At 46.0% G+C, this 20000-nt stretch overlaps 1 protein-coding gene across 3 annotated transcripts in view; it reads left to right on the plus strand.

Annotated features, from left to right (window-relative positions):
- Positions 1–20000, plus strand: part of LOC110506863 (ADAMTS-like protein 3) — a 216606-nt gene that overhangs the window by 74813 nt on the left and 121793 nt on the right. For all 3 annotated transcript variants that reach the window (XM_036963478.1, XM_036963479.1, XM_036963480.1), the window contains exons 4-6: positions 6618–6745; positions 14305–14350; positions 17239–17475. In XM_036963478.1, the coding sequence (XP_036819373.1) occupies positions 6618–6745; positions 14305–14350; positions 17239–17475 (411 nt within the window). The remainder of the gene's footprint in view (positions 1–6617; positions 6746–14304; positions 14351–17238; positions 17476–20000) is intronic.

The raw sequence follows: 20000 nt of genomic DNA on the forward strand, positions 1-20000 counted from the left end.
ACGGGAGACTCTGGCGGCTCAGGACAGATGGGAGACTCTGGCGGCTCAGGACAGACGGGAGACTCAGACAGCGCTGGGCAGGCAGGAGACTGGCGGCTCAGGACAGACGGGAGACTCTGGCGGCTCAGGACAGACGGGAGACTCTGGCGGCTCAGGACAGACGGGAGACTCGGACAGCGCTAGGCAGGCAGGAAACTCTGGCGGCTCAGGACAGACGGGAGACTCTGGTGGCTCAGGACACACGGGAGACTCGGACAGCGCTGGGCAGGCGGGAGAATCTGGCGGCTCAGGACAGACTGCAGACTGACAGCGCTGGAGAGGAGGAAGGCTCTGGCAGCGCTGGACAGGCGGGAGCACCTGTAGGCAGAAGACGGAGAGACAGCCTGGTGCGGGGGGCTGCCACCGAAGGGCTGGTGCGTGGAGGTGGCACCGGATAGACCGGACCGTGCAGGCGCACTGGAGCTCTTGAGCACCGAGCCTGCCCAACCTACCTGTTTGAATGCTCCCCGTAGCCAGGCCAGTGCGGCGAGGTGGAATAGCCCGCACTGGGCTGTGCTGGCGAACCGGGGACACCATGCGTAAGGCTGGTGCCATGTACGCCGGCCCGAGGAGACTGGAGACCAGATGCGTAGAGCCGGCTTCATGGCACCTGGCTCGATGCCCACTCTAGCCCGGCCGATACGAGGAGCTGGGATGTAGCGCACCGAGCTAAGCACGCGTACTGGGGACACCGTGCGCTCCACCGCATAACACAGTGCCTGACCAGTACGACGCCCTCTCTCTCCACGGTAAGCACGGGGAGTTGGCGCAGGTCTCCTACCTGCCTTAGCCACACTCCCCGTGTGCCCTCCCCCAATACATTTTTGGGGCTGCCTCTCGGGCTTCCTTGATCGTCGTGCCAACTCCATACGCCGGTATCCCTCCTCACACTGCTCCAGAGAATCCCAGGCGGGCTCCGGCGCTCTCCCTGGGTCGACCGGCCACCTGTCTATCTCTTCCCAAGTCGTGACATAGTCCAGATCTCGCTCCCATGTCCAGGAGTCCTGATATCGCTGCCTTTCCTGCTGCTGCCCGTTACCACGCTGCTTGGTCCTTTGGTGGTGGGTGATTCTGTAACGATCGTCTTCGGGAGAAAGAGAGGAGGACCAAAATGCAGCGTGATGATTATCCATTTTTAATGGGATACTTAAACAACGAACAAAAACAATGAACCGACAAAAAGAACGAAGACGAAACAGTCCCGTAACGTGAATACCAACACAGGAACACTGGAAACAGGAACAATCACCCACACCCCACAATACAAAACATAGAAACAAACAACGCAAACTATGGTCAGAGTGTGACACCCACGTCTGGTACATCCTTCCAGTCATTATGTGGACTTTATGGGGCCGTTTCCCAGACACAGATTAAGCCTGGCCCTGGACTAAAAAACATTTTCAATTGTGTTTCTCCTTTGAGATTGATTTTTAGTCCAGGATTACCTGACTAGGATTAATCTGTGTCTGGAAACTGCCCCTATGACATCTATCTTGACTAGACAATGTTGACAGCATACAATCACACAGTCAGTTTCTGATATACACATTTATAGTAGCTAATGCTATCATTGGATGCCCCATATATTTTTCTGGTTTAATCTAGCATTATTCCTGTCAGCATTCTTTAATATGTTTTGTTTTTCTTGGGGACTAGTAAGATCTACATTTCTATCAGTTTGATGTCTTTTGTTTTTGAATGATGTCATTGTCAAGTCTTGGTTGTGTTATTGGTGCCTAAGCCAAATTAACTGGTGGTGACAACCATGTGACGACAGGTAGGAGGTCAGGGAACATAGCTAGCCGTGTCTTCTTTGGTCAAAGAGTACACGTTTTACTGTGACTGACCAGGTTTCGAACCCGGCTCTCCATAAGACCACATTCTCCTGCTGAGCTAAAGCCTAGGCATTAGTTCCTTGAGAAAATAGGAAAATAGAAAAAAGTCTTCAGTTCTCAAAGTTACTCATCACATGAGTGTGATTCTGAACCACCACCACCCCTATCTGACCTCCTACTTGAAGACAGCCATGTGTGACGCACTGAAATGGTACAGGGCCTTTTCTGACTGGCTAAGTACAGAAATGGTACAGGCCCTTTGTGACTGGCTAAGTACAGAAATGGTACAGGCCCTTTGTGACTGGCTAAGTACAGAAATGGTACAGGCCCTTTGTGACTGGCTAAGTACAGAAATGGTACAGAGCCCTTTGTGACTGGCTAAGTACAGAAATGGTACAGGCCCTTTGTGACTGGCTAAGTACAGAAATGGTACAGGCCCTTTGTGACTGGCTAAGTACAGATATGGTACAGGCCCTTTGTGATTGGCTAAGTACAGATATGGTACACGCCCTTTGTGACTGGCTAAGTACAGATATGGTACGGTAGGGCTAAAAGAGTAGCATTTTCTTCCCAGTCTTGTTTTCAGGGAGCCTCATAGAGCTCTCTCTAATGGGGCTTCCAGATACCGGCTATGGGTTTTCTGACTCACACCTAGTTGCTCTTAAACTGTCCTCCAGACAGTGCAATTCAACCCTTGTAGGACCTACTAGACAGGTTGTGGGTGTACGTGTGCCACAGCGTGTGTTACACACACGAGAGAGAGACAAAGAGACAGAGAGACAGAAAGGGAGATAGAGAGAGGCACAGAGAGAGAGAGACATATAGGGAGAGAGAGAGGCACACAGAGAGAGAGATGGAAGGATGAAGAGAGGAAGGGTGGGGATAGAGACAGGATGGAGAGCTGCCATGTAGAGGTCTTGGATGAGACTCAGAGACAGGATGCCCTGTTTATGAGAGACAGAGAAACAGAAAGAGAGAAAGAGAGTGCCCAGAGGAGGTTGGACTAGACAGGAATGAGGGAGCGAGGACCAATGGAGGGGTAGAGAGGATGAAGTTAAGTAGGAAAGACAGATGGCTGTATCCACCCTAAACCCTCAGCACCTCAGCCATCCAGCCCTCCACTGTGCTGAGTCTAGCCAGACAGTAGGAGCCTCCACACTGCAGGCTGCAGGACACACACACATATCTGCACACATACACACTGACAGCAGCTACAGCTCACATGTGCACACACACAACAGCTGACACGCACACTAGAAGCAGCTAGATGAGGAATTCTGTAATCACCTTGAACATGTCCCATTGAATACAGATCAACTTGTGTTTTACACATAGACAGATGAATGCTGCCAGCTATAATCTGTGCAACTCCATAGCAACTCCATAGCAACTCCATAGCAACACCATAGCAACTCCATAGCAGTTACAACTTATGTAAACAAAATATGCAACACTGTTTTATCTCTCTGAAACTCTCTGAAAAACTCTCTTAGATCTACATCCCAAATGGCACCCTATTTCCTACATAGTGCACTACTCTTGACTATTGCCCTATTGGCCATGGTTATAATTAGTACACTATGTAGGTAATAGTATGTAATTTGGGATGCACCAATTAATGTACCAAAAATGATTTTTATAATAATATGATATCCTATAGCTCTGTGCTATTTGGCTGACAGTTGTTGCATCATGCATGGTAGGATGAATGAATGAACAGAGCAGAGAATGGAATATAGCAGGCTGGGCTGCAGAGGGATCTCTCTCTCTCTCTCTCTCTCTCTCTCTCATTCTGTATCTCTCTCTCTCTCTCTCTCTCATTCTCTGTCTCTGTCTCTCTCTCTCTCTCTCTCTCTCTCTCTCCATCTTTCTTTCCCTCTCCCCAGCTCTCTCTCTCCCTCTCTCTCTCTCTCTCTCTCTCTCTCTCTCTCATTCTCTCTCTCTCTCATTCTGTCTCTCTCTCATTCTCTGTCTCTGTCTCTCCCTCTCTCTCTCTCTCCATCTTTCTTTCCCTCTCCCCAGCTCTCTCTCTCTCTCTCATTCTCTGTCTCTGTCTCTCTCTCTCTCTCTCTCTCTCTCTCTCCATCTTTCTTTCCCTCTCCCCAGATCGCTCTCTCTCTCTCTGTCTCTGTCTCTCTCTCTCTCTCTCTCCATCTTTCTTTCCCTCTCCCCAGCTCTCTCTCTCTCTCCATCTTTCTTTCCCTCTCCCCAGCTCTCTCTCTCTCTCTCTCTCTCCATCTTTCTTTCCCTCCCCAGCTCTCTCTCTCTCTCTCTCTCTCTCTCTCTCTCTCTCTCTCTCTCTGTCTCTCTCTCTCTCTCTCCATCTTTCTTTCCCTCTCCCCAGCTCTCTCTCTCTCTCTCTCTCTCTCTCTCTCTCTCTCCATCTTTCTTTCCCTCTCCCCAGCTCTCTCTCTCTCTCTCTCTCTCTCTCTCTCTCATTCTCTGTCTCTCTCTCTCTCTCTCTCTCTCTCCATCTTTCTTTCCCTCTCCCCAGCTCTCTCTCTCCCTCTCAATGTGTTTTGATGGGGCGGTGATCACTAATCTGGTCAGTGGAAATGGCTACAGAATGCTGATACAGAGCTATTCAGAACTGACACAATAGAGCGAGCCAGTCGTCTCAGCCAGACGTCCCGGACAGATTCTCCTCATCGCAATGTTATTACTGTTGGATGTCAGCTTCCAGCCAGCTTAGTAACAAAAGGTGGTCTCTCATTCCATTAGTAAGTTGACTGAAAATGTATCTCATTAGCCTGCTTTGGTCTAGTCTGGGGGTTGGAAGTCAAACAATAGCAAGGGGTTTCAGAATCAGATCCAGACAGACGGACAAAAAAGACAGACAGACAGACAGACAGACAGACAGACAGACAGACACACACACACACACACACACACACACACACACACACACACACACACACACACACACACACACACACACACACACACACACACACACAGGTAGAAATCTGCAGTTAACCCACTGTTCCTAGACCAGTTAACCCACTGTTCCTAGGTCATCATTGTAAATAAGAATTTCTGCTTAACTGACTTGCCTAGTTAAATAAATAAAGTGTGTGTGTGTGCGTGTGTGTGTGCGTGCGTACGTGCGTGCCTGTCTGTCTGTCTGTCTGTCTGTCTGTCTGTCTGTCTGTCTGTCTGTCTGTCTGTCTGTCTGTCTGTCTGTCTGTCTGTCTGCGCACATGTCTGTATCTGGTTGTGTGTACAGTCTGTGCCTATGTGTGTACAGTATGTGCCTATGTGTGTACAGTATGTGCCTATGTGTGTACTGCATATGAGAGAGAAACATTCTAGAATGGCGACCGTTCTGATTTCATCCAAGGTCAGGGTGATTTGGGGTCTGGAAGAGAGATTGAAATAAGACCGTCAGAGGAATGTACTGTAAGACATTCTACCATCAGTAACCAGGCATAAATAACAATGTCAAAAGAATTAGACATTTTCCTGTGTTAGCAATTTAAACTCCGCCCAGAGAAATGCTCTGTAGAAGGTCTATGTCCACTCTCATCCAGAAATAACATTCTGTTTCCCAAATGGCATCCTATTCCCTACATAGTGCACTACTTTTGACCAGAGCCCTATGTTTAAAAGTAGTGCACTATATAAGGAAAACGGTGCTGTTTGGGATGCAGACACAGTATTGAATAGTTCAAAGTAAATACATATTTCCAGTTGTGAGTCTGGTGATACTAAACATGAAGGGCACAGTGTGAGATAGTCCCAAGTCTACTGGGCCTGGTCTCCCTGAAAAACACCATCAGATTCACACACACACAGTGTCATATTACGTCTCTCTATGACACTAGAGGGTCTGCTTTGACATCACTGAGCCACAGGAAACCAACTTTCCTATTTTTGGTGAGATACAGCCAGGAGAACCCTCTCATTCACCTGGGCTTTAATACGCTCATAACACACAGCCAGGAGAACCCTCTCACTCACCTGGGCTTTAATACGCTCATAACACACAGCCAGGAGAACCCTCTCATTCCCCTTGGCTTTAATACGCTCATAACACACAGCCAGGAGAACCCTCTCATTCACCTGGGCTTTAATACGCTCATAACACACAGCCAGGAGAACCTTCTGAAATCCACGATCATGCTCACTGATGAGGAGTGTTTTGCAAAAAGGTATTTCCATAGAATATGCTGCAATCCAAAGCCCCCTACGCGATATGCACTTGTGGAGATCTGAGAAGATTTGATTGGTAAAAGCAATGTATGGAAACTTCCCCTTCGCCTCTCAGAGGGCACATTGGAGCTATTTCCAAATTGCTTACATCTGTCAAATCCTCTCTGATCTCCACAAGTGCATAGGGCATAGGGTCGATTTGGGTTTAGGCCCTAGTGATCTAGACAAGCAGTTTGGGATTAGGCCCTTGTGATTTAGAAAAGCAGCTTGATTCTCTTGTCATAACAACACGTGTTGGAATGACAAGCAGCACCTGTGTTTCTAGCCCCTCAGAGTTGTGTGGGTCTTGTGGTGTTTGGTCAAAAAGCAAAAGACACATTTCCAGGGACTGTAAGAAAAATCGGATTATTGTTCTTCAAACTCCCAAGTTCAGCCAAGGCTACCCCCCCAATTCACTACAATAACACATAGTAGCACGTTTTTTGTGTTATTGTGTGTGTGCTTATTTGTGTGTGTGTGTGTGCGTACATGCGTGCGTGCCATGCATGTGTAAGGTATACTCTAACCTCTTTCCCCTCTCTCTCTCAGGCGTCTCGTATGACTGGATCAGATGAGGACGGGGACAGTGGCTGGGATGCATGGGGCACCTGGAGCGACTGCTCACGCACCTGTGGAGGCGGGGCCTCTTACTCTCTACGCAGGTGTCTCAACGGAGGGTCAGTATCACACACACATTCCTGGGGAGGATGGGAGGCTACATCCTGGGGAGGATGGGAGGTTACATCCTGGGGAGGATGGGAGGTTAGATCCTGGGGAGGATGGGAGGTTAGATCCTGGGGAGGATGGGAGATTAGATCCTGGGGAGGATGGGAAGTTAAATCCTGGGGAGGATGGGAGGTTAGATCCTGGTGAGGATGGGAGGTTAAATCCTGGGGAGGATGGGAGGTTCTATCCTGGGGAGGATGGGAAGTTACATCCTGGGGAGGATGTGAGGTTAGATCCTGGGGAAGATGGGAGGTTACATCCTGGGGAGGATGGGAGGTTCTATCCTGGGGAGGATGGGAGATTAGATCCTGGGGAGGATGGGAAGTTAAATCCTGGGGAGGATGGGAGATTAGATCCTGGGGAGGATGGGAGGTTAAATCCTGGGGAGGATGGGAGGTTCTATCCTGGGGAGGATGGGAAGTTACATCCTGGGGAGGATGCGAGGTTAGATCCTGGGGAAGATGGGAGGTTAAATCCTGGGGAGGATGGGAGGTTCTATCCTGGGGAGGATGGGAGGTTCTATCCTGGGGAGGATGGGAGGTTCTATCCTGGGGAGGATGGGAGGTTAGATCCTGGGGAGGATGGGAGATTAGATCCTGGGGAGGATGGGAGATTAGATCCTGGGGAGGATGGGAGGTTCTATCCTGGGGAGGATGGGAGGTTAGATCCTGGGGAGGATGGGAGGTTAGATCCTGGGGAGGATGGGAGGTTAGATCCTGGGGAGGATGGGAGATTAGATCCTGGGGAGGATGGGAGGTTAAATCCTGTAATTCAGTAGATGTTACAGTTTACATTCTCTTTAGAGAGCAACAAGGGTCAACTTTATGGGAGAAGAGCTGCCAGTCATTCACATTATATCCAATCTTGCATCCTAATTGCATCCTAATGGTAGTGAGTTTACTCCTGGAACTACACGCAGACGCATACAGACAAACAGAGGAACAGACAGACAAACAGAGGAACAGACAGACAAACAGACAGACACACGTAGACACACACATCCCTCCTAGCACAACATTGGTATTATTCTCCATTGTTCTGAACACTACTCAACCTGTGCATCACCTTAGTGTTGGGAAATTACTCTCTGCCAAAATCATACCCATGTGGCTCAGTTGGTAGAGCATGACAATGCCAGGGTTGTGGGTTCAATTCCCACGGGTGATCAGTACGAAAAGGTATGGAAATGTATGCACTCACTACTGTAAGTTGTTCTGGACAAGAGCGTCTGCTAAATGACTCAAATGTGAAAAGTAAAATGGTTTACAACAGCACAAATATAAAAATACAAATCAAACGATAGAGCTACTAAACAGGGTTAATTGGCAACAGTGATTATGGAATTAATCCTGTATCCATTTCTAATAGAAACAGGGAGAAGACAATTACACACACACACACACACACACACACACAGTGTTGACCTTTGGACGGATTCAGGGCAGATTTTATTACCCTGCTCTGTCAAATTGGGATCATCGTTGCTCAATTGAATGTTTCCTGTGTGTTAAGAGTGGTGCTCAGAGGGGTGTAGGGTTACTGATGGGACACAGATGTATATCTTTCCTTTTTAATGTCCCTCTCTTTGGCCTTTCAAAGACATTGACAAGGGCATCTTGTGTTAATGCAATAGGAAGTGGTGTTACTACAATACATATGACTGTTGTTTATCTTACTTTTTGACATAGTTCTGCTACGTCCCAAGTGACACCCGTTTCGCCACGCAGTGCATTCCTTTTTACCAGACTTTGTGCCCTGGTCAAAAGTAATGCACTATAGATGGGTTAGCTGACAACGTTACGAAAACGATACAAACGCTTCAATGGGGCAGAAGTCTGTGTGTTGAGCTAAGAGGTCGTGGGGCCATCTTGGCCCTCGTGGGTCATTTAAGCCCTGAACGATGCCTGACAGGCAGCTTGCCGCACCCCACAGCCAATCGCATGCAAGCAACAACACAGCTAACTTGGCTAGTCTTGTGAGTGAGCTAGCTAGCTAGTTATCTATGCTGGTTGTTAGCTTGCATAATTGATATGTTTATAATTGTAAGGTACACTTCAGGTTTTACAGCCAGGAATGGAGCTCACCCACTGAAAAATATACATTTTATCCACGAAACATGAAGTGTCCCTTATAATTATACACGTACAGTATAAGCTATGCAAGCTAACAACCAGCATAGATAACAAGCTAGCTAGATAGCTAACAATACTACCTACCTAACTAGCTAGCTCATAATACTAACCAAGTTAGCTGCATTGTTTCTTGCATGAGATTGGCCGTGGTCTTGGGTGTGCCACGCAGCCTGGGAGACAGGGATGCCTGTCAGGCATTGTTCAGGGCTTAAATTCCCCACGAGCACATTGCAGTCAACACAGCAACAGGGCTTCTTGATGAGGTGCTTATTGTGTGTGTAGACAAAAAAACATTTATGTGGTGATAATGAGATACATATTTTAGTTATTAATTTGTACTCTCTGGACTTCCTTACGTTTGTTCTTGATACCATGTCTTGTTTTGACTAATGTCATGGTTATGCTAATATGGCAAAACATTTACTAGCTAGCTGACCAATAACTGTAATGATGAATTTGAGAGACAAGTGATTATTGTGCAATTGTATTTATGTTTTCAATAAATATTGGATACCAAATATAGTTTACATGTTATCAACAATCTAAAATGCTGACCGCACTGCTTGCACTGTGTGCTAGCAGTGCAAAATAAATGTGCACATACATGTTGTTCAGTCATTCATCCAAACTGTTTGCGCGCGTCAACAAGCGTCTGCGTAGCTAGGTGCTGAAATAGAACTTGATTCTATTTTATATGCATGACGTGCTGCAAGTCCTGCCTCTCCCATCTCCTCATTGGTTTTTAGGAGCATATCCCTACATCGGTGATTGAAAAATGAATGAGTTCCACACTCCAGTGCAGTTGGTTACAGTAATGCACCTTAAAGTTGGTTGCCAACTGCCATAAAGAGAGATTACTAGAAACTAACTAGGATTCCCCTTTTATCCATGAATTAATTGTTGGAGTAGAAAACACACAATTGTGTGACTCAAAATTGGTCCAAATTCTACAAAGATCCAGCAAAAAAAGGACATTGTACATTTCAGTTAAAATAACAACCCAATGTTTATCTCCCAGGACAAATTATCTAGCATCAGCAAACTAGCTAAATGGGAATTAATGTTTCATATGTGTTTTGACCTGTTCCCAAATGAATATAGTTGGTTCAGAGTGTATTTTGATATGCGTGTCCTGATCGAGTCTGGTGGGGATAGACAAACTCAACATGCGCATGATGGCGCATGCAGACACATGCGTGGAGCTGGTTGTGTCATCATGTTTGTTTTGCCCCATAGTTGCACATGCATCGTTTTTGTTTCTAAACAACCAACCTGTCTATAGGGAGTACATACAGTACCTTCAGAAAGTATTCTTAGCATAACAATTATTAGCATAACAAAATATATGGGGGATAATAAAAAATTACGAGGCCATATACAAGGAATATCGGTACCGAGTCAGTGTACTGGGTATCAAGTAGTTGGGGTGATTGAGATAATATGTACTTTAAGGATTGGTTAGGTAATTGATTGACGTACTATGTACATATTGAAGTACTATGTAGATAGGGCGTAAAAATCTGAAAGTCCAGGTAGCCGTTTAATTAACTATTCTTCAGTCTGATGGCTGTTGGGTAGACTTGGTGCTCCGGTACCTCTTACCGTGCAGTAACAGAGAGAACATGCTGCAGACACTGAATATCCCTGTGAGCATGGTGAAGTTATTAATTACACTTTGGATGGTGTATCAATACACCCAATCACTACAAAGATACAGACATCCTTCCTAACTCAGTTGCCAGAGAGGAAGGAAACCGCTCAGGGATTTCACCATGAGGCCAATGGTGACTCTAAAACAGTTGCAGAGTTTAATGGCTATCATAGGAGAACACTGAAGATGGATCAACAACATTGTAGTTACTCTACGCTTGTACAGAATAAAAATATTCCAAAATATGCATCCTGTATGCAAAAAGGCAAACACTAAATGAATACTGCAAACAATGTGGCAAAGCACAAAGTGTTATATTTCGGGCAAATCCAATACAACACATTACTGAGTACCACTCTCCATATTGGCTGCATCATGTTATGGGTATGCTTGTAATTGTAACGCTGTAATCTGTGAGTCGGGAAGCAAGTTCAGGGAGTGAAAACATTTAATAAATAAATGAAACAAACACGTAACACAAACTGTGCACTGACATGAAACAGGAACAGAAACAATGACGACTGGGGAAGGAACCAAAAGGAGTTACAAATATAGGGCAGTTAATCAAGTAGGTGATGGAGTCCAGGTGAGTGTCATAATGCGTAATTATGCGTTACGATGGTGACAGGTGTGGGCCATGACGAGCAGACTGGTGACCTAGAGGCCAGAGAGGGAGCACACGTGACAGTAATTGTTCATGGGAAAGTTTTTCAGGATAAAAAATAAATGGATTGGAGCTAAGCACAGGCAAAATCCTAGAGGGAAACCTAGTTCAATCTGCTTTCCACCAGACACTGGGAGATGAATTCACCTTTCAGCAGGACAATAACCTAAAACACAAGGCCAAATCTACACTGGAGTTTCTTACCAAGAAGACAGAGAATGTTCCCGAGTGACCTAGTTACAGTTTTGACTTAAATCTACTTGAAAATCTATGGCAAGACATGACAATGGTTGTTTAGCAGTGATAAATTACCAATTTGACAAACCATTTTTAGAAGAATAACAGGTAAAAAAGTATTTTCTCAGGGGTGTGATTACATATGTAGTTTAGATATGTCTGTATTTCATTTTCAATACATTTGCAAACATTTCTAAAATCTTTTCACTTTGTCCCTAAGGGATATTGTGTGTAGATGGGTGAGAAAATAAATCAATTTAATCCAAATAAGTCAAGGGGTATGAATACCTCCTGAAGGCACTGTATTCACTATATACAGTAGGGAATAGGGTGCCATTTGGGACGCAACTTAACTGAATGATAAGTGGCCATAAATGAGAACTTGTTCTCAACTAGCCTACCTGGTTAAATAAAGGTGAAATAAAATAAAAAATATAGGGGTTGTTGGATGAGATAACAATTATTCCAGTTCACCAATCAGATTCTTTTCCCCAAACGTAGTGCACTTTATAGGTAATAGTGTACCATTTGAAACACAACCTCAGACCTCTGTCCTGACTTCCCTTCATTGATTAAATGAGTGTAGAAGTCTGGAAGTGATTGTGGGCTTGATTTGCCTGCTTCCCCCACAGGGAGATTTACAGTTATTTGAGCAATATCTCTAATTCCCTGCATCAGCCAACACACCTGCTCGAGCGCACTGGGATTGTGTGTGTGTGTGTGTGTCAGGTGTTAGGGTTAAGCCAGCAGAAGAGCTGCCTGTGTAGATGAAGGGGAACATAGAAAGACTGCAGAGAACACCTTAAGTCTACTGTCATCTCTTTCTCCCTGACCCACTCCAGCTTACTCCAGACATAAAACACACACACAGAGAGAGATACACTCACGTACGCACGCACACACACACACACACACACACACACACACACACACACACACACACACACACACACACACACACACACACACACACACACACACACACACACAGAGAGAGATACACAGACAAACTGGGGTAGTGTCTGGCCCCATGTTGCTCTTGGACGTCAGACGCTGTGTGCCCAGCGCCTTGTCTTCTCTAAGGCCCCTCCCCCCCAGACTCCTGCTAACTTCATCTGTCCTTATAGAAACATCCAGTGACTGGGAGGAAATATCTGTCTAGGAATATCTGTCTAGACTTGAATTAGAGCAGCACTATTCTTTTCAATCCCGGTCCTGGAGAGCTGCAGGGTATGCAGGCTTTTGTTCCTGCCCAGCACTTACACACCTGATAATGCTAGATTTGGTTTACTCTGTTAGACACGCTCCGGGGTGAAGTTTGCCCCTAGGTACAGATCTAGGATCAGTTTCCCCTAACCTTAACTATTAGTGGAGAAAACGAAACACTGACCCAAGATCAGTGTCAAGGGGCAACTTCACCCTACACCATTAGACACAGTGCTGCCTATCCTTCCTCATGTCTGTGGACTTTTGCTCTCTGTTTGTCCGCTAGAAGACAAATAGCCACCTCATAGACATTCCTAGACCCTGAAAGCATGGTCTACACACAGCCGTGTGTGTGTGCGTGAGCATGTGGCTCTGCGTGCATGTCCGTGTGTGTGTCCGTGTATGTCTGTATGCATGTGAATGTGCCTGTCTCCAGCCTATACGTATAACCCAGTGTGGATGAGTGATTCATCTCGATGAGGGAAAGCCATTAATTGGTTCGTTAAGACAGAGACATTCCTACTCTGCCTCGGTGCCTGCTTTTCCTTGGAGCAGGCTGAATGGCCATAGTGTGGTCTCCAACTCCCCGTTCACCCTAATGGACGATTAGACTGAAGCTTTTTAACATCCGCTTTGCGTCCCAAATGGCATCCTATTCCCAATGTAGTGTACTACTTTTGACCAGGGCCCATAAGGCTCTGGTCAAAAGTAGTGCACTGTGTAGGGAATAGGGTGCCATTTGGGGCATTGCCCCGAACAAATGAGCTGCTACCAGTTTAGACCAATGTTATTCTACCCCCGGGGGTGAGAATGAGAAATGTGGCGAAGTGGAAGTTAACACACACTGGGTGATAGGCTGCAGTTATCGTTTCTAACAAGGTGGAACAGATTTTGTAGCGTGTCCATACGGTGTAGGAAGGGGGAGGGAATGGAGTGTTACGCTGTGGTGGATTTCAGACGAGGCAGGAGTTGGTTTTGAGTGAGGTGAACCGATTAGTGTGTGTGTGTGGGAGGGTGTCAGAGTGTGTGTGTGTGTGTTTGTTGTGTGAGAGAGGTTGATTTGCTTGTTTAAGCCCAGAGGGGGTCCTGAGATGGTCGTTGGCTCGATGAGATCTGATGGTTGGCAGATGAAGCGTGGTTTGGTCTGACAGGTGTGTGTGTGTGTGTGTGTGTGTGTGTGTGTGTGTGTGTGTGTGTGTGTGTGTGTGTGTGTGTGTGTGTGTGTGTGTGTGTGTGTGTGTGTGTGTGTGTGTGTGTGTGTGTGTGTGAGACAGGCAGCTATAATTCAGGATGAAATGTCTGTCAGTCCCGATTTGACTCCAGCCACGATCCTCCAGACTCACAAAGGTGTAACTCCTGAGCCTTCCCAAGAAACTAACAAAACACCACTGTTGTTGTAGACGTTTCTGTGTAATGGTGCTTTTCTTTGTTACAAAACAGATTTCCCTGAGGGATATTAAGCTATTCTATGATACGTGTTTGATATGGTGTGTGTTATATAGCTTTCCCGTCACAAATAAACCTTTTTATTAACCATTACACTCAAGCCCAAACCATTTCCTTGTAAACCATTGGTTTCAATTTGTACTAACACTGTTGGTTTGTTATTTTGCTTTGTAGGAACTGTGAAGGCAAGAATATCCGCTACAGAACGTGCAGTAACATGGTAAGTCTAGTCTACGCTATGAAGCCTCAACAGAGTCATTTCCAAAGCTTATCAATGTAACACATATAATTTGTTATTAGTACTATTCCAGTTTATAACTGGTAATATATTGTTATAACTTTTCTATTCCAGCTTATAACTTTGCTGGTAACAGTGAGAAGCACTGGCTCAATATTGTCAGTCGCCACTGTATTTGACAGTCATGTTCAGCACTGTGGGTGACCTCATGGTAAAATCATACGTTCCATCACTGAACAGAAGAAAACAACCTCATATCAACATGCCTTCTATTCTCAGCAGCGGAACCACAGTCGTTCTCACAGTATTTGAATCAAAGATAGACTAGTCTGTACTGTTTCTATTACTCTATTGAGGTGGTTTGTGTCTGGAATGTATTGCAGACTAGCTATGATTTCAATCATGACCAGTGGGATGAGTTCCCAGCATAATATTTAGACCACCGCTCCCGGTGTGAAAGAGATGGATATCAACAAAGCAAGAGAGAGAGAGAAACACTTGACTTTATGAAGTCCCATCCATGTAGTTCAATGAGAAAGAGAGGGAGGGTGTGTCTGTGTGTATGTGTGTGTCTGTGTGTGTCTGTGTGTGTGTGTGTGTATGTGTGTGTCTGTGTGTGTGTGTGTGTATGTGTGTGTCTGTGTGCGTGTGCGTGCGTGCGTCTGTCTGTCTGTCTGCCTGCCTGCCTGCGTGCGTGCGTGTGTGTCTGTGTGTGTCTGTGTGTGTCTGTGCGTGTGTGTGTCTGTGCGTGTGTGTGCGTGTCTGTGCGTGTGTGTGTCTGTGCGTGTGCGTGCGTGCGTCTGTCTGTCTATCTGCCTGCCTGCGTGCGTGCGTGTGTCTGTGTGTGTCTGTGCGTGTGTGTGTCTGTGCGTGTGTGTGCGTGTCTGTGTGTGTGTGTATGTGTGTGTCTGTGTGCGTGCGTCTGTCTGTCTGTCTGTCTGCCTGCCTGCCTGCGTGCGTGCATCTGTCTGTGTCTGTGTGTGTGTGTGCGTGTCTGTGTGTGCGTGTCTGTGTGTGTGTGTCTGTGCGTGTGTGTGTCTGTGCGTGTGTGTGCGTGTCTGTGTGTGTGTGTGCGTGTCTGTGTGTGTGTGTGTGTGCGTGTCTGTGTGTGCGTGTCTGTGTGTGTGTGCGCGTAAAGCAAGGCCTAAGGAGAGACTTAGTAAAGGCTCGCTGTTGGCAAAGAGTTGGGTCTAACACATGTACAGTGGGGCAAAAAAGTATTTAGTCAGCCACCAATTGTGCAAGTTCTCCCACTTAAAAAGATGAGAGAGGCCTGTGATTTTCATCATCGGTACACTTCAACTATGACAGACAAAATGAGAAAAAAAATCCAGAAAATCACGTAGGATTTTTTATGAATTTATTTGCAAATTATGGTGGAAAATAAGTATTTGGTCAATAACAAAAGTTTATCTCAATACTTTGTTATATACCCTTTGTTGGCAATGACAGAGGTCAAACGTTTTCTGTAAGTCTTCACAAGGTTTTCACACACTGTTGCTGGTATTTTGGCCCATTCCTCCATGCAGATCTCCTCTAGAGCAGTGATGTTTTGGGGCTGTTGCTGGGCAACACGGACTTTCAACTCCCTCCAAAGATTTTCTATGGGGTTGAGATCTAGAGACTGGCTACGCCACTCCAAGACCTTGAAATGCTTCTTACGAAGCCACTCCTTCGTTGCCCGGGCGGTGTGTTTGGGATCATTGTCATGCTGAAAGACCCAGCCACGTTTCATCTTAAATGCCCTTGCTGATGGAAGTAGGTTTTCACTCAAAATCTCACGATACATGGCCCCATTCATTCTTTCCTTTACACGGATCAGTCGTCCTGGTCCCTTTGCAGAAAAACAGCCCCAAAGCATGATGTTTCCACCCCCATGCTTCACAGTAGGTATGGTGTTCTTTGGATGCAACTCAACGAGTTGAGTTTTGACCAAAAAGTAATATTTTGGTTTCATCTGACCATATGACATTCTCCCAATCTTCTTCTGGATCATCCAAATGCTCTCTAGCAAACTTCAGACGGGCCTGGACATGTACTGGCTTAAGCAGGGGGACACGTCTGGCACTGCAGGATTTGAGTCCCTGGCGGCGTAGTGTGTTACTGATGGTAGGTTTTGTTACTTTGGTCCCAGCTTTCTGCAGGTCATTCACTAGGTCCCCCCGTGTGGTTCTGGGATTTTTGCTCACCGTTCTTGTGATCATTTTGACCCCACGGGGTGAGATCTTGAGTGGAGCCCCAGATCGAGGGAGATTATCAGTGGTCTTGTATGTCTTCCATTTCCTAATAATTGCTCCCACAGTTGATTTCTTCAAACCAAGCTGCTTACCTATTGCAGATTCAGTCTTCCCAGCCTGGTGCAGGTCTACAATTTTGATTCTGGTGTTCTTTGACAGCTCTTTGGTCTTGGCCATAGTGGAGTTTGGAGTGTGACTGTTTGAGGTTGTGGACAGGTGTCTTTTATACTGATAACAAGTTCAAACAGGTGCCATTAATACAGGTAACGAGTGGAGGACAGAGGAGTCTCTTAAAGAAGAAGTTACAGGTCTGTGAGAGCCAGAAATCTTGCTTGTTTGTAGGTGACCAAATACTTATTTTCCACCATAATTTGCAAGTAAATTAATAAAAAATCCTACAATGTGATTTTCTGGATTTTTTTTCTCATTTTGTCTGTCATTGTTGAAGTGTACCTATGATGAAAATTACAGTCCTCTCTCATCTTTTTAAGTGGGAGAACTTGCACAATTGGTGGCTGACTTAATACTTTTTTGCCCCACTGTAAGCTGTTATCTCTTCTGTTTGTTCCCTCTGCTGAGCCATCTTATCCTTCTCTATCTTCCTTTTCTTTCCTCTCCTCCCTTCTTCCCCAGGACTGTCCCGTCGAGTCGGGAGACTTCCGAGCCCAGCAGTGCTCCGCCCACAATGACATCAGGTACCAGGGCATGGTCTACGAGTGGATTCCCGTGCCCTATGAACCCTCGGCTGCGTGTGCCCTGCGGTGCCAGGCGCGGGGGAGGAGCCTAACGGTGGAGCTGGCGCCTAAGGTTCTAGACGGAACACGTTGCCGGGCCGACGCCCTGGATATGTGCATCAGTGGGGTCTGTCAGGTGAGATACTGACTGATTGTTTGGATGGATATTATAAAGCACTTTTCCAGATGCTCAAAGTCAGGGCCGTGCACAGACCTTTCAGGGGGCATTGTTTTCTGCAACAAGACAAACTCATCATCACAAATTGTAAGCAAGCTAGTTACAGTATCTCCTAAAGACATGATTGACATGGGGAAAATAGGATGGGCTATCAGCTGCTCATTGATGTTGGTGATTGATGTAAATCTGCTAGTTAGCTCGCTCCATTTATTTTCCTGATTGTTTGATGTCTTTCTGCCTCTCTCTCTGCTGCCTATCAGCCAACCAGATGCAATATTGATGATGATGTAAGCTAAATGAAATGTTATGCTGCTGTTGAAGTACTGTTGTATTTAAACTAGGTAGATAGACAGACACTCGACCGGTGACCGTATCTCTCAACCGGGCTTGTAATCTCAGTACAGGGCAGACTGGGAATAGGGGGGGAAATTATACCACCACCCAAAATGACACTTAGGAGACTGGAAGGGCAAAGGGCATGTTCTCTACACAGGTAAGGCCCTATCTGTGCATGTGCCTGATCAAAGTACGAGGGAAACTCGTATATTATTACAATATGATGATATTATAGTAATATCTTGTGTAATAAGGATTGGATTTATATAGCACTTTTCCATGTGCTCAAAGCACTTTAGATTGCATGGGGAGGGAAAGTCACCTCATCCACCACCAATGTGTCACCCACCTGGACTGTGCCAGGGCAGCCATTGTGGTTCCAGAAAGTTAATCAGCCATGTCAATGACAGATCAGGGGACACGATGTACAATATGACACGATACAATAAAATGTCTCAAGACTGGATCACTGCTTGAGGTATTTGTTGTTTCAACGTGGGCCACAGTGAAGACTACATGAATATTTCCAAACTATTACAGTGAAAAACAGTCTGAGAACTTCTGATCTTCTGCAATATTTCTCAATAATCCTTGTTCTTGAACAATCGTACTGTATTTCCTCTTTGTGAATCCACATGACAGCTGCTGTAGCAAAGGCTGATCTAAAACCACATGTCAGAAATAGGAAGTTCCTAAAAAAGATCTTAAACATGGAAAATATTTATTCTGTCCATGTTGCATGTCAGAAGCTCTTGGTTCTAGTTTTAGGCTAGAAGTTATTGTTTTAGGAACCACAGACTGATGATCAATGTTGTCATATCCTCTTCTCTGGATAGGTGCTTTATTAAAATGTCTGTCTGAGGCTGTATGACTGGAGGAAGGGTAGAGGAATAGAGAGAGAAGTAGAGAGACAGAGAACTGGAGATGTGAGGAAGGAGGGAGAGAGAGAGAGAGGGAGAGGAGGTGTGACAGGAGGAAGGAGAGATAGATTTGAGAGACGAATAGAAAGAGAAGTGGAGGTACGATGGGAGGAAGGAGAGAGAGAATAGAAAGAGAAATGGAGGTATGACAGGAGGAAGGAGAGACAGAGAGAATAGAGAAGGTGAAAGACAGAGAGAGATGCAGAAGGTACGACAGGAGGAAGGAGAGACAGAGAGACAGAAGCTACGACAGGAGGAAGGAGAGAGAGACACAGAAGGTACGACAGGAGGAAGGAGAGACAGAGAGACAGAAGGTACGACAGGAGGAAGTAGAGAGAGAGACAGAAGGTACGACAGGAGGAAGGAGAGACAGAGAGACAGAAGGTACGACAGGAGAAAGGAGAGAGAGACACAGAAGGTACGACAGGAGGAAGGAGAGAGAGACACAGGAGGTACGACAGGAGGAAGGAGAGAGAGACACAGGAGGTACGACAGGAGAAAGGAGAGAGAGACACAGGAGGTACGACAGGAGGAAGGCGAGTGAGACACAGGAGGTACGACAGGAGAAAGGAGAGAGAGAGACACAGGAGGTACGACAGGAGGAAGGCGAGAGAGACACAGGAGGTACGACAGGAGGAAGGAGAGAGAGACAGGAGGAAGGAGAGAGAGACAGGAGGTACGACAGGAGGAAGAAGAGAGAGACACAGAAGGTACGACAGGAGGAAGGAGAGAGAGAGAGACACAGAAGGTACGACACTTGTTTCAGAAAGACAGATTCCCCACATCATATGCTGTAGTGCACTAGAACACAGTGCTAGACTAGGCTTGCATCCCAAATGGTACCCTATCCCCTGTATAGTGCCCTCTTTTTGACCAGAACCCTATGTGCTCTAGTCAAAAGCACTGCACTATATCATAGGGAATAGAGTGCTATTTGGGACCTGTAGCAGTTCTAGGCCAGAGAGGAATGCACACTGTTGTGTGTCTAGCCAAGCGGAAATTCACCTATCCACTTCATCCATTAAGGAAGTAGACCCTCTTTATGCAAATCCTTAAAAGTACACTTATACAGTGCCAGGCCATGATAACTTAACAGGGAACGAGGGACATTACTTAGTCCCACAAGGCATTAACTTGTTACTGATACTTCTCTAAGTATCCTGTATATCAGCAAGCTACAGTACGAAGCGGTCTTCATGGAACCATGACAAAGTGCTTGTTCAACCC

This window comes from Oncorhynchus mykiss, chromosome 26, assembly GCF_013265735.2.
Source record: "Oncorhynchus mykiss isolate Arlee chromosome 26, USDA_OmykA_1.1, whole genome shotgun sequence".
Classification (NCBI taxonomy): domain Eukaryota; kingdom Metazoa; phylum Chordata; class Actinopteri; order Salmoniformes; family Salmonidae; genus Oncorhynchus; species Oncorhynchus mykiss.